This window comes from Onychomys torridus, chromosome 1 (genome assembly GCF_903995425.1).
Source record: "Onychomys torridus chromosome 1, mOncTor1.1, whole genome shotgun sequence".
Classification (NCBI taxonomy): Eukaryota; Metazoa; Chordata; class Mammalia; order Rodentia; family Cricetidae; genus Onychomys; species Onychomys torridus.
Window position 1 is genome coordinate 164529424 of NC_050443.1, and position 21554 is coordinate 164550977.

The 21554-nt window shown below is 47.7% G+C and overlaps 2 protein-coding genes across 3 annotated transcripts in view; one reads left to right on the top strand and one right to left on the bottom strand.

Annotated features, from left to right (window-relative positions):
• The first annotated feature begins 470 nt into the window (after nt 1-470).
• On the top strand, nt 471-3681 carry Hps6 (HPS6 biogenesis of lysosomal organelles complex 2 subunit 3). Its single transcript, XM_036190779.1, has one exon. It carries the CDS (start codon nt 607-609, stop codon nt 3025-3027), a length of 2421 nt encoding a protein of 806 aa, XP_036046672.1. The 5' UTR covers nt 471-606; the 3' UTR covers nt 3028-3681.
• A 3778-nt stretch (nt 3682-7459) lies between these two features.
• Ldb1 (LIM domain binding 1) overlaps nt 7460-21554 on the bottom strand; it is a 32664-nt gene continuing 18569 nt past the window's right edge. For both annotated transcript variants that reach the window (XM_036171126.1, XM_036171116.1), the window contains exon 11: nt 7460-7775. In XM_036171126.1, the coding sequence (XP_036027019.1) occupies nt 7737-7775 (39 nt within the window). In that variant the 3' untranslated portion in view covers nt 7460-7736. The remainder of the gene's footprint in view (nt 7776-21554) is intronic.

Genomic DNA, 21554 nt, shown 5'->3' on the forward strand with positions numbered 1-21554 from the left:
TTAAAAATTTTAAAGTATGTATAAAGACCAGGGGCGGGGTGGCACACGCCTTTAATCCCAGCACGCGAGAGGCAGAGCCAGGAGGGTCTCTTGTGAGTTGGAGGCCAGCCTGGACCACACAGTGAGTGAAGCATTAACCTTCCTGTTTTCTACTAAATTTCCAGGAGGCTGAGGTTTTTCTATTTTGCTCGGGGATGACACAGTGTCAGTACTCCAGAGTGACGGACGGATAAGTTACGGGTGAAAGGAGAGGTCTGGAAAGAAGGGACGCTTTCAGAGTCCCTCTCTGCCTAGGACACGGGGGTCCGAGGTCTGAGACCCTTGGGTGCTGCGGAGGCTCCTCCCCCGACGAGCTCCCCGAAGCTCCGCCCACGGCGTGCGGCGCTGGCGAGACGTGCCCCGGGGCAATCGGGACCAGCGGGGCGGGGCGGGGCGGGGCGGGGCGGGGCGGGGCGGGGCGGGGCGGAGTCGACGCTCCGGCCAGGGTTCGGCTCAACCTCATCCACCAGGGACGGAAGTGCACTCCCTCCGGCACCACGGACTAGCGGGCCAGGCCTCGCCCCATCGGGCGATCAGGCTTTGGGGAGCCCCTGCGCCAGAGGCATCATGAAGCGTGCAGGAACTCTGCGCCTGCTTTCGGATTTGAGCAACTTTACGGGCGCGGCCCGGCTGCGCGAGTTGTTGGCGGGGAACCCAGATGTCCTAGTCCGCTGCAGCCCCGATGGCCGCCACCTGCTGCTGTTAAGACCCCCCGGGTCGCCTGCCCCGCAACTTGTAGTGTCTGTGCGCGGGCCGGGCCTGGCGCTGGAGCGTGCCTGGCCGGAGGGCCACCCCTCGCCGCTGGACGCCTTCTTCGTTCCGTGGCTGGCGCGACCCGCGCTGATCTTGGTATGGGCGAGTGGCCTAGCAGAGGTGTGGGGCGCGGGGATGGAGCCTGGCTGGAAGCTCCTCCAGAGCACTGAGTTGTGTCCGGATGGTGGAGCCCGCTTGGTGGCCGTGGCAGCAACTCGAGGCCGCCTAGTCTGGTGTGAGGAGCGTCAGCTTGGCGTTGAGGACCAGCCAGAGCAGCTTTCAATGGCTTTCAGCCACTCCGTGTGCGTCAAGACCCTGGAGACCAGCGGGGAGGCTGGCACCAAACTAGGCCGCACACACATCCTGCTGCACCACTGCCCGCCTTTTGGACTGATAGCCTCCCGCAAGGACCTCTTCCTGGTGCCCACTGCCACCACTTGGCCTGGTGTGGCCCATGTTCTGCTCATCTGGAGCCCGAGCAAGGGCAAGGTGATAGCTGCCGCCCCATCTCTTGGTCTTTCTTACAGTAAAAGCCTGAATCCCAGACAAGGAGATACCTGGGACTTTCGGACCCTGCTGCGAGGTCTTCCTGGGTTCCTGTCCCCCAGGGAGCCATTGGCTGTCCACACCTGGGCCCCATCTTCCCATGGCTTATTACTGCTTGACTTCAAAGGCAAGGTGAGCCTAGTGCAGTGCCATGGTGGGACTCGAACTGTGGGAACCCTACAGGAGGCCCCTGTAGGCCTAGAGGGGTCTGCAGCCCTGGGAACATTTCATGGCACGTTAGCCTGTGTCCTGGGCTCCACGTTGGAACTACTGGACATGAGCAGTGGACAGCTGTTGGAAAGGAAAGTCCTAAGCACAGACAGAGTACATCTGCTGGAACCTCCGGCCCCTGGACTGAAGACTGGGGAAGAGCTGGAGACCCGGGGAGCTCTCTGTTTGCTTTCAGCCTTGGGGCTCTTTTGTGTGGGCTGGGAAGCTCCCCAAGGCCTTGAGCTACCCTCAGACAACGATATAGTGTTTGAGGAGGCCTGTGGCTACTACCAGCGCCGGAGCCTGCGAGGTACCCAGCTTACCCCAGAAGAATTGAGACACAACAACACATTCCGGGCGCCTCAGGCCTTGGCCTCCATCCTCCAGGGCCACCTGCCCCCATCTACACTGTTGGCTATGCTGAGGGCTGAGCTTCGTGATTACCGGGGTTTAGAGCGCCTCAAGGCCCAGCTGGTGGCTGGGGACGAGGAGGAGGCTGGCTGGACTGAGTTAGCGGAGCAGGAGGTGGCGCGCCTGCTGAGAACCCAGCTGACCGGCGACCAGCTGGCCCAATTCAACACCATTTTCCAAGCCCTTCCTGCAGCAGCTTGGAGTGCCACCCTCCAGGCCCTGCAGCTCCAGCCAGATAGGACTGGCAGGCTGAGGTCCCAAGCACCCCCTGATGTATGGAAGAAGGTACTGAGGGGCCCAACAGCTGGAAAGGAGCACCCCAACGGAATATTGCCTCCCTTTGAACTCCTGTGTCGGTGTCTTCACCAGCTAGAGCCTCGGTGGCTCCCCCCATTTGTGGAACTGGCCCAGCAGCAGGGTGGGCCAGGCTGGGGGGCTGAAGGCCCCAGTCTGCCGCTTTATCGGCGAGCCCTGGCAGTGCTCGGTGAGGAAGGGAAGAGACCTGAGGCCCTGGAACTAGAGCTGCTGCTGGGCAGTGGGCGGCCCAAGGCTGTGCTGCAGGCTGTGAGGCAGCTGATAGAGAAGGAACAGTGGGAAAGGGCTCTGGAGGCCGGCCTGGCCCTTGACTCCTCCAGCCCCCTACTTCGAAGTGAGATCTTTAAGCTCCTGTTGGCAGAGTTCGCCAGGCACCGCCGCCTGGACGCTCACCTGCCCCTCCTTTGCCGCCTGTGCCCACCAGAAGTGGCTCCCGATGAGCTCCTGCTCTTACTGAGGACACATCTCCCAGATGATGTGGGAACCTCCAACCCTTTCCCTGAGCCCGGGGCAGAGCCCCCTCTCACGGTGGGCTTGGTCAGAGCCCTCCTAGAACAGACTGGGGCTCAAGGACGGCCCTCTGGCCCAGCTCAAAGCAAATACGAGGACATCCTATGGGACCCGGGCACTCCACCCCCTACCCCACCTCGTGGACCTGTTGCTACTGTGCAGGCGTCGGAGCACCCAGGACCAGAAGCATGGGTACCATCGGGACAGGGGCTCTGTGCTACTGACATGGGAGGTCATCTGTAGACCAGGGATGGGGAAGGTGGCCGAGGGTTGGAGAGGACAGAGGTGGAATTTCCGTGTGCAATACTGTATGTTGTGGAAGAATTTTTCAAACATATGCAAATACCAAATATATTCACAGTTCTTTGTATTATTTGAACAGCTAAGGGTTGTGTTGTGGCTTGTAGAGGGAATGGTTGAATCTGGATCTCTTTCATAAACAGCCACTTCTGGTCATGCAAACAACGGTCATTAATGTTTCATATGTGCTGGATAACCATTGATCTTTATAGAAACTTCATCTAATGAGTCTCTAACCCCACTGGGAAAATATCAATGTTATCTCTCTTTTCTAGATGGAAGAAATAGCTGTCCAGGAAGACTAAATAGCTTGGCCAAGTATGTCAGCTAGAACATAGAGGCTTTAACACATGTTATGTGTTATAGCCTCATGTGTCATCTCATTAGATAGCCCAGTGGCTCCTGCCTATCTGGGCCTGCTCATGATCCTCATCCAGTGCTGGCTTTCTCTAGAGCTGCAAGGAGAGAATTCCATGGAGCTACAGCTTTCTTTCCCCAGGTCTTTTCTGTCCCTAAGTAGGAGCTGTGGTGGCCCTGAGCCCATGCTTACTGCTCCCAGGTTTCCTTGAGTAGACCCTGGTTTCTACAGACAGGTGAACTACCTGCAAAGCCCCTAGACCAGTGATGAGTCACAGAGCAGGCCTCTTCAGAGGACCTCACACCTCTACTCACTCCCTAAGCCAAGAGACAGGAGCAGAAGCAGCAAAGTTCTTGTTTCTCTGGACCCCTCTAAAGCCACTGTGCTTTCTACCCACTTCCACCCAAGTGGCCTCCCTCCCTGCTTGTGGCTTAGTTAGGACCCTGATGCCCACTCATCATCCAGGTGCCAACTACTCCTTGCCCAGGAGGATAGGAACTGTCACTCACCAGGCTGTGGTATCGCATGCCTTTAATCCCAGCACTCAGGAGGCAGAGGTAGGTGGATCTCTATAAGTCCTAGGCCAGCCTGGTCTACAAAGTGAGTTCCAGGACAGCCAGGGCTACACAGAAAGACCCTGTCTTGAAAAAGCAAAAAATAAAACAAAAAAATGTCACTCAGCGTTGTCCTCAGACAGAACCTGCAGCATAGCCAGCTTGGAGAGAGTTTCTCAGCCTCGGTACAGTCTTAGGATAACACTTTGGTTTCATCCAAGGTTTGGCTGGCTCTTGTCCTAACCTGACAGCCAAGCTATCTACCAGACCCTGGATGGAGGCAAGCTGCTGGACTTTCTGGTTTTCCTTCCAGAGACCTAGGGCTAGGAACAGTTCCCTCGTTTTCCATACCAGATCTTTCCTAGTCTGGCAAGGGTTCCTCCTCTTGGTCTTGAGCTGGGCCCATTAGGACTCCTCAGTGGGAGCTGCTCCCTGCTCGTAATCCTATTGAGTTAAAGTCTTCACAGTCTTTGAGATTTGGCTTGGGCCTCCTGTGCCTAACAAGAGAAGGAGCGGGTTGGGGATTTAGCTCAGTGGTAGACAAGCGCAAGGCCCTGGGTTCGATCCTCAGCTCAAAAAAAAAAAAAGAGAAGGAGCCAGGTGGTGGTGGCTCACACCTTTAATCACAGCACTCAGGAGGCAGAGGCAAGCAGATCTCTTGAGTTCCAAGCCAGCCTGGTCTACAAAGTGAGTTCCAGGAAAGGTGCAAAGCTACATAGAGAAACTATCTCGAAAAACAAACAAAACAAAACAAAGAAAAAAAGAATTATACTTGGTGGCTCTAGGGAACACACAGAAAGAGAGCCAAATTTTTCATTCAAGTTGTATGATTTGAGGAAGTCCCTCGAAAGGTTTCTATGTATGTAGCTTCCTGTGAGGGTAGTAGGCAGACTTAGCTGTGAATTCTTACCTGCTTTTACAGACTGGATGCTTGGGTTATATTCACCCTCCAATGTGAACTGTGCAAGCGATCCCACGCTGCACTTCCAGACCCTGGAGAACATTCTGGGGATGTGAATGTCCACTACGTTTTAGTGAAGCATGTGAGAGGGCCCTCAGAGCAGTGACCAAGTGCCTGTGAATCAGGATGTAAGCTCTCAGCTACTGCTCCAGTCCCATGCATGCCTGCCTGCTGCCATGCTCCCCAATTTGATGGTTATTGGCTCTAATCCTGGGGAACTATCGGCCCCAAGTTAAATGCTTTCATTTATAAGTTGGTCATGGTGTCTTCTCACAGCAATAGAGAGGTAACCAAGTCACACACATGGCCGCCTGTCACTGCAGCTGGCACCTCTGTTCCCTAACATCTCATCTTGTTGGTTTGTTCGAAATGGGGTCTCTACACAGCCCTGGCTGTTCTGGAACTCACTCTGTAGACTAGGCTGGCCTCGAACTCACAGAGATCTGTCTGCCTCTGCCTCCTGAGTTTGGGGGTTAAAGGTGTGAACCACCACACCTGGGTAATCTTAATCTCCCAGAACGTTAAAAAAAAAAAAATCTGATGGAGTTACCCCTGTTGCTTTAATATTCGATGTAAAAGCCAAAGTCTTGACAGATATCCATCTTCCTTCAAGTGTGGCTCCGCCCCCTTCTTTCCAGTCTCCTCTCCAATCTTTCTTTCTTTCTTTTTTATTTCCGAGACAGGGTTTCCCTGTGTAGCTTTGCACCTTTCCTGAAACTCACTTGATAGCCCAGGTTGACCTCGAACTCACAGAGATCAGCCTGGCTCTGCCTCCCGAGTGCAGGGATTAAAGGCGTGCGCCACCACCGCCTGGCCCCATCTTTCTTCTTTGATGTTGCAGTTATTTGTTTGTCTTCCTAATTAATATTCAAGTTTCTTGGAGGCTGACACCATGGTTATCTGTAATTCTGTAACCTCATCATTGGATGCAGGATCTAACAGGTGGAAAGGGCCTTCTTCCCATTTCTCCATAGACCAGACTGACAGACTGATCGATTTAGACAAAAATACAGGTCAGCCTAAAGGAAGGACTAGACGGTCTGGGCAGTGTTAGGGCCAGCACAGCAGCCAAGCCAGAAGCATCTTGTGGGATGGGGGTAGAAGGAAATGGTCGTACATATTAGCAAGACTCAGGGCTTCAAGTCCCCCAAGCCAGAAGAGAAGACAGGAAGGAACGCCTGAGTCAGTGGGGATCCAGGACAGATTCGCATCTGTGTGAGTGGGAGCTGTAGGTTGAGCTCAAGAGTGTGGAAAGAATGATCCCCATGTATTCAGTGTGGGCCATGTGATAACCAGTCCTTAAATATTCTGCAGTATGAAGATGCACTAGAGTCTGGTTCCTACTGACCTAAGTGTGGTCAGGAAGAAGGGACAGTAGAGGCTGGGGGTGGGGGTGGGGGCGGGGAATGCAGCTCCAGACTCTCAGCTCCCTATGCAACCACCCTAAGTTTGAATACTTGTCATCCTTACTGTGGGGGAGGGATGGTGGGGAGGTGGGGGAACCAAAAGGTCTTGAGTGGCTCCCCCCAAGCTCTTTTTTGTTTTTTTTTTTTACTTAATTGTTTTCCGGTTCTCTCTCCTTTCCCCTTCCAGATAGATCTTGTTATAAAGACCAGAATGACCTTGAATTTCTGATCCCCCAGCCTCTCAGGTTGTAGGAGTGTTCCATCACACCCTGTATCTGGCTTATTGAGACAGTGTCTCAAGTACCAAGGTCAGCCTCAAACTTTGTATCTGAGACTGGCCTTGAACTAGTGACCTTCCTGCCTCTGCCTGGAAAATGCTAGAGTTTCAGTCTGTGCCTGACTTGTTTTGTTGTGGAAGGTTTTGGTTTTTTTTGGTTTTGCTTTTTTTTTTTTTTTCCTTTGTTTCGATTTTATTTTTTGTGGGTTTCTTTTTAACGGTTTTTATTTTGTACACGCTTGTGTGGGGATACCCAGAGGAGGGTGTGGAGGTCAAAGAACAACTTAGACAACTTGCCAAAGTCAATGCTCTCCTTCCAGTATGAGGGTTCTGGGAATCCAACCCAACTCATCAGGCTTGGTAGCAGGGACCTTACCTGATAAGCCATTCCCCAATCCAATTCCTGCTGTTTTGTCTTTCTCGAATATTTATTTCTTTTTTATTTTATTTGTATGAGTCTTTGGTCTGCATGTATGTGGTGCTCCATGTGTCTGATGTCTTTTGAGTTCAGATGAGGGGGTCAGATTCCTGGGAACTGGAGTTACAGGAGGTTATGACCCAGCCAACATGGGTTCTGGGAACTGAACCCAGGACCTCTGTAGGAAGCCCATACCTGAGGAGCTAGCTCTCCAATCCCAAGACTTTTTTGTCCTCTCCTTTTCTTTCTTTTAGTGGCTATCTTAAAATATTAGTGTGTGTGTGTGTGTGTGTGTGTGTGTGTGTGTGTGTGTGTGTGTGTGTGTGTGTGTGAGAGAGAGAGAGACACATGTATTCAAATGTCCTCAGGGGCCAGAAAAGCGATCTGGATTCCCTGGAGCTGGAGTTAGATTGTGAACTTCCAGACATGCAACTCGGATTCTCTGCAAGAACTGCAACATTCTTAGCCACTGAGCCATCTCTTGCTTTGTAGCACAGGCTGGCCTGGAACTCACTCTACAGTCCAAGTTGGCTTCAAATTTAGGGTCATTCGGGCTCAGCCTCCGGAGAAGGGGCAGGCCTCCAGCCTCTTCAGGCGGGAGCTTCCAGGCCAGGCTTCAGCATCTTCTTAGGCACTGGCTCCCCCTGCTGGACTTGTAGGTCACTGCAGCTTCACTCATCAGATGTGCACAAGCAGGGATTTCTCAACCAAGGAAGCCTTTAAAAGAAGTAGCAAAATCAAGGTTCTATAGGCTAAGAGAAAAAGAAGGAAGAGAAGATGTCAGAAGAAAACTCGGGAAGTTGAGTCATGGCAAGAGGGAAGTGTCCTGGAATTGAACCTGGAGGAAAAGGAACCTGAGCCACCAGAATTCTCTTTGGTATTGAAACTGGGGAGTGGACCATACAGTTGTTTCCAAAGAGGGCACAGTAAGGTCACATTTTCTATGAAGTTTTGTTTGTTTCTCAAGACAGTGCCACCACCTCCCGGCTTCTATGAATTTAAAATACAGGAATGTCAGACTTTGTGTTTAAAATTAATAGAGTCTCACTTTTATACACAAAATGTGAAGTAGAGGTGGACCTACTTGTGAAAAAAGAAAAAAAGAACCAACAAAAAATCTTGGGAGGTGGTAATACCATGGTGGTAATTCCACAAATTTGGGGGTAGAGGTAAGAGGATCAAGATTTAGGGCAATCCTCAGTTACATAGCAAGACCAAGGTCAGCCTGAGCTATGTGAGACCCTGGGTCAAAGAAAGAACTATGAGGGACATAGTCCTCTATGGCTCTCCATGGTTCTGCCAGAGCACACTGTCCCTTCATAGGTTTCAGAGGATTGCCAGGCAGCAGCAGTTTGCAGCCATTCGTATCCCAGGGCAACACGCTGGCTTGATATGTCGTCTTCTGAAGATGTGTTATCTGTTTTGTTCCGGGGAGAAGTGGGGAGATGAGCATCCCCTCCCTGTGCCCCATTTCTAACAGCCCTGGTAAAGTTCTAGGAACAGCCTGGAACCTCAGATTTGAGAGGTGGGTCTTCCTAAAAGAGTTGGGCAGACCCTAATGCTGAGAGCTGGGAAGTCTAGAGAAAGGTTCGGAGAGTCACAGTGGGGAACAAGACTGAGGGGACTGTTGGGACCCTGGGCCAAAGCTGGGCCACTGACGTGGCCATTACAAGAGCCCTCTTTGGGAAATCAAGCAACTGCTCGCCGTTGCTGGTGGCTCGCTGTTCTCAGCTCCCTAAGAGTTACAGAACTTGGGGATTCTAGAGATTGGATCAGTAGCCACACCCACCTCTAACCCACTGCTCCGACCCTGCGAAGTTTCCTATTGTGTAAATCCCCTATGAAAGTAGAAGAAAGGAAAGATACAGTGTGGGTTTTGCTGCTTTGAAAGAGGAGATGAGGAGGCATCCGGAGGAGCAGCGGACTAGACAGCCAGGAGGCAGGAAACCAGGACTGAGGAGGGAAAAAGGAAGATCGCCTGCAATTTGGATCAGCCTCAACTACAGAGTGAATGCCAAGCCCCCTAGCTGCAGAGATTATTCAGGCTCTGTTTCCTCGATCTGTGGCTTCTCTCCTATGAAGGTTATACTTTATTTGGTTTTTCTTTCTTCCTTCCTTCCTTCATTTATTTTGGTTTTTAGAAACAAGGTTTCTGTGTGTAGCCCTGCCTGTCCTGGAACTCACTCTGTAGACCAGGCTGGCCTCGAATGCACAGAGATCCACCTGTCTTTGCCTCCCAAGTGCTGGGATTAATGTAGCACCACCATCCAGCTAGGTTTTTTTGTTTTTTGCTTTTTTTTTTTTTGCCGAGACAGGGTTTCTCTGTGTAGCTTTGAGCTTTGGACCCTGTCCTGGACCTCACTCTGTAGCCCAGGCTGGCCTTGAACTCACAGAGATCCTCCTGCCTCTGCCTCCCGAGTGCTGTTATTAAAGGCGTGCGCCACCACCGCCTGGCAGTCTTTGTTTTTTGGGTTTTGTTTTTGTTTTTGTTTTTGTTTTTTTGAGACAGTGTTTTATGTAATCCATGCCAGCCTTGAGCTCACTATGAAATGGAGGATGATTGGGCTGGAGAGATGGCTTGGAGGTTAAGAGCACTGGCTGCTCTTCCAGAGGTCCTGAGTTCAATTCCCAGCACCCACATGGTGGTTCACAACCACCTGTAATGAGATCTGGTGCCCTCTTCTGTATACATAGTAAATAAATAAATTTAAAAAAAAAAAAGAGACATGAAGGATGACAGTCAGTCTCTGGTTCTCTGGCTTCCACCTCCTAATGCTAGGTGTGTCAAAGCCAGGCTTCATGTATGCCACACAAGCTCTGTTCGAAGCTACTCCCTAAATATCTTTTTGGTCTTTTAACATTGTGTGTGTGTGTGTGTGTGTGTGTGTATGAGAGAGAGAGAGAACACTTATGGCAGTAAAATGGCAATTTTCCTTCTTCTATGAGGGTCCCAGAGATCTAACTCAGGTTGCCAGGTTCAATGGTAAGCTCTTCTATTCACAGAGTAATCTTGCTCCATCTTGCTGATGGTTTTTTGTTTTGTTTTGGTTTTTTTTTGAGATAGGGGCTTATATACACCTCAGGCTAGCCTCAAACTCCTAATCTTTCTGTCTCTTATTTTCCAAACACTGATATTATGGGTGAAGGCCATCCTCACACCCAGCAAAAACCAATTGTAAAGTATGTAAATATTCTCTCTCTCCTTTTTAATAATTGATTTATTTTTATTTTATGTACATTAGTGTTTTGTCTGCATGTATGTCCATGTGAGGGTGTCAGACCCCCTGGAACAGGAGCTACAAACGGTTGTGAGCCACCATGTGGTTGTGGGAATTGAACCCAGGTCCTCTGGAAGAGCAGCCAGTGCTCTTAACTGCTGAGCCCTCTCTCCAGCCCCCTTCTGCAGCCACCACCACCACCACCACCAGGTTCTCAAGTAGCCCAGGCTGGCCCAAGTCTCGAGGGCTGTAATTACAGGTGTACACCACTCTGCCTGGTTGTGAACGGTGCTAGGGACTGAACCACATATTTGAAGCACTAACTAAGCTACCTACTCAACCCTCCCTCCCTCCCCCCTCCCTTTTCATCTATTATCTCTCTATTCTCCTCTCTTCTGTTTTCCTTTTATTTTTTTCTATTACATGTATGGTATTTTGTCTGCAAGAGAACTCAAGATTCTCCTGCCTCAGCCTCACAAGTACTGGGGTTGTAGGTATGTTTTGCCATACCTAGCTAAAGGGACTTTTACAAATAGGGGTAATTTTTCTATGCCAAAATTCAGGGAGTCTACAAGAACAGTGTAGGTTTCCACCATCAAACTGAAACCTACATGGTGATAGTTCAGTGGTTGAGTATGTGCTTGGTGGGGGTAACACCGTTAGTGGGGTTTGCACCATCAAAAAAAAAAAAAAGTCACTAGAACCTTCTTGTAGAGGTTGTGATTTCCAAACCTCAGAATGTGTGTGATCTTATTTAAAATAAGTGTCCTTGAAGAGGTGATTAAGGATCTAAAGAGGAGATTATCCTGTATTAAGGTGAGCCCTAAATCCAATAATGAACATCTTTATAAAGCTGGAGAGGAGGAAATCCAAAGGAAACTGTATGAAGACGCAGGCCTCAGAGACTGAATTGATGGTCTAATCCCAGCACATGGGAAGCCAAGGAAGGAGGATGGTTATGAGTATCAGGCCATTTTGGGCTATATTATGAGTTCTAGGCAATCCTGGGCTACAGGGTAAGACCCTGTCTTAAAAAAGAAAGGGCTGGCCAGGTGGTGGTGGTGGTGGTGGTGGCGCACGCCTTTAACCCCAGCACTCAGGAGGCAGAGGCAGGCGGATCTCTGTGAGTTCCAGACCAGCCTGGTCTACAGAGTGAGATCCAGTACAGGCACTAAAACTACACAGAAAAATCCTGTCTCAGGGGAAAAAAAAGTGTGTGTGGGGGTGGGGAGGACTGATGAGATGGTCCTGGGAGTAAAGCTACATGCTTCTGGCCCAAATTTGATCCCCAGAACCCACGTGGTGGAAAGAAAGAACTGACTCCATAAAGTTGTCCTTTTATTTCTGCATAAACACCACAGTGCACACACACACACACACACACACACACACACACACACACACAATCACACAGAATAAATGAAAATGTAATTTAAGAGACAAACTAAACAGAAGTACCATAGAAGGCCTACCATGGGGTGCTAGTGGGCACTAGAAACTAGGAAAGCTTCCTGGGGTGGGCTCTCCCCTGGTTGCCTCCATAGTCAGCCATCACTGTTAACAGCTTCAGTTCTGGACTTCCGGTCTCCGAAACTATGAGTGAGTGATGGGGGATGTGGCTGAGTGACAAAGCACTTGCCTAGGATTCAGTTCGCAGCAATGCACAGCTACGAGGGAATCAACTTCTCCTGTGGTAGGTCACCAGATTCGTGGTAATTTGTTATGTCAGCTCTAGTCAACTAATGCACAACAGTGAAGAGGCCTCCCTGCTTGACTGTCCTTCCTCGTCTTAGGAAAAAAAAGCTGTCTTTTCGGGCCACTTTTACAATAAAGAGCTGAGAGTCTGATGAGGTCCCTTACCAGGGTTAGGATGTGGTTATGCTTTAGGCTGTGAACTTCAACTTGCAGACAGGGATCCTGTACTTGCCCAGGGTCTAGACAATGCTCTCCAGGATCTGAGGCTCTGGGATCAATTGATCCCCAAGGGGCAAGGTCTCCATGCTCTGAAGAACCTTCTTCAAAGCTCGCAGAAGCTGGATGTGGTGATGTACTCCTTTAATCCCAGCACTACTGAGAGGCAGGCAGATCTTTGAGTTCCAGGCCAGCCTGGTCTACAGAGCTAATTCCAGGACAGCCAGAGCTACACAGAGAAACCCTGTCTAAAAAAAAAGCCTGTAGCAATTGAAAAGGAAGCAATGGCAATAATCTGAACAAAGAAGGGGGGGGGCTGTAGAGATGGTTTAGTGGTTAGGAACACAATGCTTTTGTGAAGGACCTGAGTTTGGCTTCCAGCACCCACATCCCGAAGCTTGAAACTGCCTGTAACTGCAGCTCCAGGGGGAGACAATGCCTCTGGTCTCCACAAGCTCCTTCACCTACACCCACAATTAAAAATAATAAAAATAAACTGAATAAAAGAAACACAGGGATGGCAGTGCACATACATAACACCAGCCCCTCTGGAGACGGAGAAGGCAAGGAGGATCAGGAGTTAAAGGCCATCCTGGGCTACATTAGAACTTGAGGCTGGCCTGGAATTAACAGAAATCCACCTGCCTCTGCCTCCTGAGTGTTGGGATTAAACGTGTATGCTCCCATATCCAGCCTGCAAACTGTAAATTCTTTTTGTTGTTGTTTTGAGACAGGGACAAACAGTAGTCAGGACTGGCCTGGAACTCACAGGAATGCTCCTGTTTTAGCCTCCTAATTGCTAGGATTACAGGCCTGAGTCATCATACCTGGCTGGAGGTTTTTACATAACATTTGAAGGACACTAATAATCATAAATGTTAGCGATCTTGGGGCTGGAGAGGTGGCGTAACAATGAAGAGGAAGTACTGCTCTTGTAGAGGACCCAGGTTCAGTTCCCAGCATCAACATCAGGTGGTTCACAACTACCTATAACTCTTAGATGAGGGAATGTGCTGTGGATCTCGCTCTGTGTAAATAAAGTTCTGATTGGCCAGTGGCCAGGCAGGAAGTATAGGCGGGACAAGAGAGAAGAGAATTCTGGGAAGTAGAAGGCTGGAGGGAGACACCGCCAGCCGCCGCCATGAGAAGCAACATGTAAAGACACTGGTAAGCCACAAGCCATGTGGCAAAGTATAGATAAGCAGAAATGGATTAATTTAAGATAGAAAAGGTAGATAACAAGAAGCCTGCCTCGGCCATACAGTTTGTAAACAATGTAAGTTTCTGTGTGCTTTCTTGGTTGGATCTGAGCGACTGTGGGACTGGCGGGTAAGAGAGATTTGTCCTGACTGGGCCAGGCAGGAAAATCTAACTACAGGAATGGGCCATCTTCTAGCCTCTGTGGGCACAAACATGTGCCTGTCTCTCTCTCTCTCTCTCTCTCTCTCTCACACACACACACACACACACACACACACACAAACACACACACAGAGGCACAGCAGGGCTAGGTGGTGCTCTTACATTTAATCCTTTCATCCCAGCAGGAGGCAGAGGGAGGCTGTGAGTTTGAGGCCAGTCTGATTCACAAATTCCAGGCCAGATAGGCCTGGGAAAAAAAAAAAAAAAGCTCCAGAAGAGCAGTCAGTGCTCTTAACCATTGAGCCATCTCTCCAGACCCCGAAAAAAGCATTTTAAGAATTTATTCAGTTAAGAGCACTGGCTGCTCTTGCAGAGGACCAAGGTTCAATCCCCGCACCCACATGGCTGCTCACACCACCCGTAACTCTGGTTTCAGAGGATCCGATGCTCTCTTCTGACTTGCACAAGTATCAGGCACACATGTGGCAAAGAGATACACATGCAGACAAAGCATCCATACACACACAGAATAAATACTAAAAAAAGAAAAAGAAGGAGCTGGAGAGATGGCTCAGTGGTTAAGAGCATTGACTGCTCTTCCAGAGGACCCAGGTTCAGTTCCCAGCACCCACATGCAGCTCACAACGGTCTGTAACTCCAGGATCCAGCACCCTCACATAGACATACATGCAAGCAAAACACCAATGCACGCAAAATAAAAATAAATTAAAAAAAGAAAAAGAATTTGTTTTGTTCAAGGCCAGCCTGATCTGCAAAGAGAGTTCCAGGATAGCCAGAGCTGTTACACAGAGAAACCCTGCCTCCAAAAACAAATAAATAAGTAAATAAACTAATTAAATTAAAAAATTATTATTTGGCTGGGTGTGGTGGTACAGGACTTTAATCCCAGCACTCAAGCAGCAGAGGCAGGGGAATCTCTGAGTTCAAGGCCAGCCTGGGCTACAGACAAGTTCCAGGACAGCCAGGGCTACACAGAGGGACCTTATCTAGAAACCAACAACAACAGAAATTAATTTTATTATTTTTGTGTAGTTGCATGTGTGTGTGTGGATGTATGTGTGAGTTCAGTGCTGGAGAGGCCGGGGCACTGGCTCTCCTGGGGCAGGAAGGACAGGTGGTTGAACTGCCTGACCTGAGAGAGGAGCCCTAAAGTCAACCCTCTAGAAGAGCACTGAGTCTTAGAGTTTCTTTTGTTTGTTTTTGTTTTTTGAAACTGTGTCTTGGTGCTGGAGAGGTGGCTCAGCACTTAAGAGCACTGGTTGCTCTCCCAGAGGACCCAGGTTCAATTCCCAGCACCCACATGGCAGCTCACAACTGCCTCTAACTCCAGTTACAGGGCATCTGACACCTTCATACCAACACACATAAAATAAAGTTAAATAAGTTAATAAAAGAAAAAAGAGGGGGCTGGAGAAATGGCTCAGAGGTTAAGAGCACTGCTTATCTTCCAAAGGTCCTGAGTTCAATTTCCAGCACCCACATGGTGCCATCTGTAATGAGATCTGGTGCCCTCTTTTGGCCTGCAGGGATATGTGCAGACAGAACACTGTATATATAATAATAAATAAATAGATAAATAAATAAATCTTAAAAAAAAAAAAAAGAAAGAAAGAAAGAAAAAGAAAAACTGTGTCTCCCCATGTCTCTCTGGCTAGCCTGGAACTCATAGAGAGATTCTCCTGCCTCTGCTTGCTGAGTGCTGGAATTAAAGGTGTGCGCCAGCATGCCTGGCTTCTGGAATTCTATTATGCTGGAAGAAATGAGGTGCAGAGATTTAATTACCAAGGGAAATTCACAAAATAAATACAGCAGGGTTTTTTTTTTTTGTTTTGTTTTGTTTTGTTTTTTTGTGGAGCTGAGGATCGAACCCAAAGCACTCTACCACTGAGCTAAATCTCCAACCCCCAGAATTATATTATACAAAGAAAAGAAATAACAAGAACCGGGTGGTGGTGGCACACGCCTTTAATCTCAGCACTAGGGACTCAGAGGCAGGTGGATCTCTGTGAGTTCAAGGCTACTCTGAACTCAGAGTGAGTTTCAGGACAGCCAGAGCTGTTATATAGAGAAATTCTGTTTCAAAAAGACAACAACAAAGAAATAACAAAATATATTGTATTGTACGAACAGCTGAGGTTCTAAAGTGAATGCTTATAGAACAATTTAATATTGCCAAAATTAACTGTGGAAATCCCTTAAATTATCCACTCAGTAAGTCCAACTGATCCCTTTTCCTTCATTTGGAGACATCTCAATGGTTAAGTACTAGGTCTGGCATTCAGTTGACTTGCTTTTGGGGTCCACATTAACTAATGTTTGTTTTTGATTTTTGAAACAGGCTCTCACTATGTAGCACTGGATGGCCTGGAAATTAAATGTAAGTCAGGCTGGTGTTGAGTTCACAGATCCATCTGCCTCTACCCCAAATTAGAGAAATGGTTCACTACACCCCGTGTGAATAATACTCCAATCAGTAAACCCACGTCACTGGGTTCCTGCCTCCAGTTTAGAGTAGAATTTCCTTTCCTGAGTACACACAGCTGTACCAGCCACAGTTTAAATGTGCCACATAGAGAAAACGAGAGAGAGGGAGAGAGAGAGAGAGAGGGAGAGAGGGAGAGAGAGGGAGAGAGAGAGAGGGAGAGAGAGATCCATTCTGATTGAAGTATTGACTGTGCTCCCAACCATGCACTGGCTATTCCAAACAGAAGGTACTAATGACAGATTCAAGCTTTCAATTGTATCTTACTGTGCGTACTTTGGACTGGTCACCCCCGGCCTTTTCCCAATCCATCACAGCTAGAGCCAACCTTATTCAGTCCCTCCTTAGTTTTTATTTTTGTTTTGCCACATTTGGCAGGGGGGGGGGGGGGGCGGGGGGGTTGGGGGGTTGAGTTTACTGAGACCAAGTCTCTTCTAGCTCAGGCTGACTTTAGTTTCATTATGTAACTGAAGATAACTTGAAAGTCTAATGTATCTTCCTCTTGTGTCTTTCTTTTCTTGTGTATGTAGTGTGTGTGTGTGTGTGTACATGAGTGTGTAGAGGCCAGAGTACCATGTTGGGTATCTCACTCTATTGTTCTCCACCTTATTTTATATATATTTACATTTTTTTGACATTTATTTTTTGGGTCTGTAGGTGGGGGAATGCCATGTCCCTTGAGTGGAGGTCAAGGACAATCTGTAGGAGTCGGTTCTCACCTCCAATCATGTGGGTCCCAAGAATGCAACTCATGTGCCAACTAGGCATCTTGTCACACCACCTTTTTTATTAAGGGTCTCTCACTGGCGCTTACTAATCAGACTGGCTGGCCATTGAGCTTAGGTATCTACCTATTTCTGCCTGGGGCTTCTACACTGGCCGAGGAATCTGAACTCAGGCCCTTATGCTTACAGAGCAGCCAGCCCCCAGCACCTGAACCACACTGATCTTTCTGTTAGTTTTCTTTTTTTTTTTTTTACTCCAAGATTTATTGCTGTGGATATCGCTCTGTGTAAATAAAGTTCTGATTGGCTGCTTTGATAGAACTGCTTCTGATAGTTGATGGTACACATGGCTCCAGACCCAGAGCTGGCAGTAAACTGTACCACCGCCATGTTGGAAAGCAGAGGTGGGTGGAGCCAGCAGCCACAGAGGTGTTTCAATCTTACAAAGATGGATATTACACAGAGAATCTGGTTTGTCTTGTCTTTGGGATTTTTAACTACAAAAAAAGATTGGATCGTAAAAGCTGTTGAGTTAAATAAATATGTAAATTTTAAAGGTAACTTGACTTCAAAATTTGGATATATGGATATGTTGCTTTGGAAAAGAGTCTCTACTTTTGTTTCCACAGAAAGCCAGAGGCTGTAGATTTGTTCCAGATTAAGATACATCAGGTTTGATCAGCCAAGACCACCTGAAAGGTCTCTGATGACACCATGGCCCAGATGATCCAACATCCAGAATGATTTCAAGGCAACTGGCTCAGAGGTTCACCCTAATGGACTACTCCATAATCCTAAAATTTTCTTTGTGTCCCCATAAGATACAGCGCCCCCTCCAGCAGGAAGTAGTAAGAGAAACTACGCCCACATTCCCAAAATTATCAAGGTGGCTTTGGAAATGGAATTGACTCACTCCTTCTCTAAACCCAGACATATTGCTAAAAAAAAAAAAGGTTAAGAGATTCTTGTGTCCCAAATCAGAAGAGCCCTCTGGTGTGGGACAGAGAAAAACCAATATTTTTATTTAAAGCAGTTTGATTATAAATGAGATCTCTTTCTAAAGAAGAAAAGGGGATATGATACAGATATAATAGGATGAAAGGGTCGATTAAGGAACTTACTTCTAAAGAGCAACAACTTGTTTAAAATGTTTTACATTGGTATAGATTTTAGTCTATTGGTACAAACTTAAAGTTAATTTTGTTATACTGTGTGCATATTTCTACTCATGTTTAAGCTATTATGTTTGTATAGCTCATTTTAAATTGTAATGGATAATTAAAAATAGATTAATAATTAGTCATCTATGATAATCATACTCGTAGCCATGTTAGTTAAGTCTTCTAGGTATACATAGAGATATTTCAGACAGATAGGTAATCTTCAAATACTTCAAAGACCTACAGAATATGGCATTTAAAATACTTTTAAAAGTTAGACTTTCTGGACAGTGAGACATGTCTGCTCCTGGCAGCACCAATTTATTTCAGAGAGGAGGATGGGCATTGAAGACACTTCATATCTTATCTTCACCTTTGCAAAAATAGCCATTTGGGCAAGAAACTGTTCTGGCCTGGACTGCTTGATCGAATGGACATGCAGGACCCATAGAAAGGTGACCACTAAACTTTGCTTGACAAAATGGTCCTTCAGGCTCCTGCTTCACAGAGGAAACTGCCAGACATTCTACAGGACACTGAGAGAAGTGACCAAGAGACTCTAGCCCTGTGGGCTGAAGACAAATGCCCCAACTTTACAAAGGAACATTAGGTGACTGTCCAGGCTGTCAGCTGTCTCTGTCTACCCTTGCAAGACTCCCGAAAAATGCTTGCATCCTTCTCCCGGTTCTCAGGTAATATTATATCCTTCTGAGGTCTTTGATGTGGTTGAAGACTAGATAGTTATAATTTCCTCAGTTATGATACAAGATAAGTTAGATATAAAACTTTAGACTCACAAATATAAGATAGATAGGATATCTTCTTTAATATTGTAACTATAATTCTTGCTTAATAATTGTTTTGTTATATGTAATTGTACTATGTAAAAGTTAAAACCTTCCTTAAAAAAAAAAAAAGAAAAGGGGAAGTGCTGTGGATATCGCTCTGTGTAAATAAAGTTCTGATTGGCCAGTGGCCAGGCAGGAAGTATAGGCGGGACAAGAGAGAAGAGAATTCTGGGAAGTAGAAGGCTGGAGAGAGACACCGCCAGCCACCGCCATGAGAAGCAACATGTAAAGACACTGGTAAGCCACAAGCTATGTGGCAAAGTATAGACTAACAGAAATGGGTTAATTTAAGATAGAAGAAGTAGATAACAAGAAGCCTGCCACGGCCACACAGTTTGTAAACAATGTAAGTTTCTGTGTGCTTTCTTGGTTGGGTCTGAGCGACTGTGGGACTGGCAGGTAAGAGAGATTTGTCCTGACTGGGCCAGGCAGGAAAAGTCTAACTACAATTTATTTTTGTTTTATGTGTAAGTATGAGCACTTGCATGTATAGATGTGCACCACATGCATGCTGGTGCCCTTGAAGAGACGAGGGCACTGGATCCCTAGAACTGGAGTCACAGGGGCTGAGAGAGCAAAGGAACCATCTCTCCAGCCGAGTGCCCGATCGTTCTGCCTCTACCTCCTAAGCCATAGGATGACAGCTGTGTTCCACCAAACTCCTGGTGGGGGGTTGCTTGTTTGTTAGTTTCTTTCCTTGAGTCAGGATCTTACTATGTATCTTTGGCTATTCCGGAGCTTGCTAAATAGACCAAGCTGGGATTAAAGGAGTTCATCACTATAGTTGGCACATTTTTGTTTTGTTTTTCAAGACAAGGTTTCTGTCTTGGCTGTCCTCGAACTTGGAGATCCACCTGCTTCTGCCTCCCAAGTGCTGTGATTAAAAGTGTGTGCTGCCAACGGGCGGTGGTGGCGCACGCCTTTGATACCAGCATTCGGGAGGCAGAGGCAGGCAGATCTCAGTGAGTTCAAGCCCAGCCTGGGCTACAGAGTGAGATCCAGGACAGCCAGGACTGTTACACAGAGAAACCCTGTCTCAAAAATAACAACAAAATAAAAAGGTGTGTGCTGCCACCACCTGGGCATTTTTGTTTCCTAAACAGTCTCTTACAAGGGCTGGCCAGACCCTTCTTGACTACTATTTTTCTTCCTTTTTAAAGTATTATTTTAGGGCTGGAGAGATGGCTTGGATGTTAAGAGCACTGGTTGCTCTTCCAGAGGTCGTGAGTTCAGTTCCCAGCAACCACATGGTGGCTCACAATCATCTATAATGAGATCTGGTGCCCTCTTCTGGTGTGCATACATACACGCAGGCAGAACACTTAAGTATTATTTTATTTTTAAACATGTGTTTGTATGTGTCACATGTGTATGGGTATCTGTGGAAGCCACAGGAGGCAGATCCCCTGATGCTGGAGCTGGAGCTGGAGCTACAGGCAGTTGTGAGCCTGATGTGGGTGCAGAACTTGAACTTGGGTCCTTCCGGAATAATATACATTCAACCACTGGCCCATCTCTCCAGCCCCGACTGATTCTTAATACAGCTCAGCCAAGGATTCCAGCCTGAGCTTTGATGCCCATGAAGAACAATCCACACATTGACCAGAGTCTGTAGAAAATAAGACAAGCTGCTTGCATGCCCCACCCTCCAGTTCTGCAAAGGCGTCTACCTCACTCAACAGGTTGGGCTGGATTTTTCTAATGGGCACCCATCCATACACAGGATAGAGCAAGAGTATGGGAAAGTTTGATGGAAATGATCCCTTCTGAGAAGGAACAGGAATGAGACTGGGTAGGCCAGTGTCACAACTCTTGGGGTCAGGATACCCAGAACTGAGGGCCCAATCTAGGTGGGCCCAGGTGCTCTGGAGAAGAGGCCTAGAGAGAAAGTTCTAGACAAAGCAAAGTTAAACCCTTATGTGAAACCATGCCTATAATCTCAGGGGGTCTGAGGCTGGAAGCAGTCCAAACATTTGAGGCCAGCCTAGGCTATACAGTGAAAGCTTAGTCTTGAGAACAACAAAGACAGGAAAGAGGGCAGGCTTGCTGGTAAAGATGCTTGCTGCCAAGCCTGATGACTTCGTAAAGTCCCCAGGACCTACAGTGGAATAAGAGAGCCAGCTCCCACAGGTTCCGACCTCCATGAGTGCACCTGTGTGTGTGTGTGTGTGTGTGTGTGTGTGTGTGTGTGTAGCCACCCCACACACGATGGATAAACATAATTAAACAAATAATAACAAAACCAATGGTGGCACATAGTAACATCAATCCCAGCGTTCAGTCAGGAAAGAGAAAGATCAAGATCAGGAGTCAAGGTCAACCTCCAAATATAATGAATTGGGAGGTCAGCCAGGTCTATCTGAGACTCTGTCACAAACAATCCCTCTGTGCCTGAAGGACAGATTTAGAGGAGCAATCTAAGTCAGGCATAGTGGCACACGTCAGTCATCCTAGCCATTCAGAAGGCTGAGGCAAGATCACTATGAGCTCAAAGCCAGCCTGAGCTACATAATGAATAGTGTGATTCTAGGCCAAGCTGGACTACAGTGTGAAATTCTGTCTCAAAGACAGGGATGGAGGAGAGTGAGAGTGTGTGTGTGGTGACGTCTCAACAGCTAAGGGCCCTTGAATTCAGTCCCCAAAACTGGTGGGAGGAGAGAATGGACTCCTATGTCTTCTGACCTCTGCAGGTGTACCGTACCACGTGGGTGCCCTACCCCAACCTAACTAAGTAATATTTTGTTGTTGTTTTTCGAGACAGGGTTTCTC

Excerpts from the sequence above, each read along its gene's own strand:
- Hps6 (XM_036190779.1), top strand. The coding sequence starts at position 607 with ATGAAGCGTGCAGGAACTCTGCGCCTGCTTTCGGATTTGAGCAACTTT.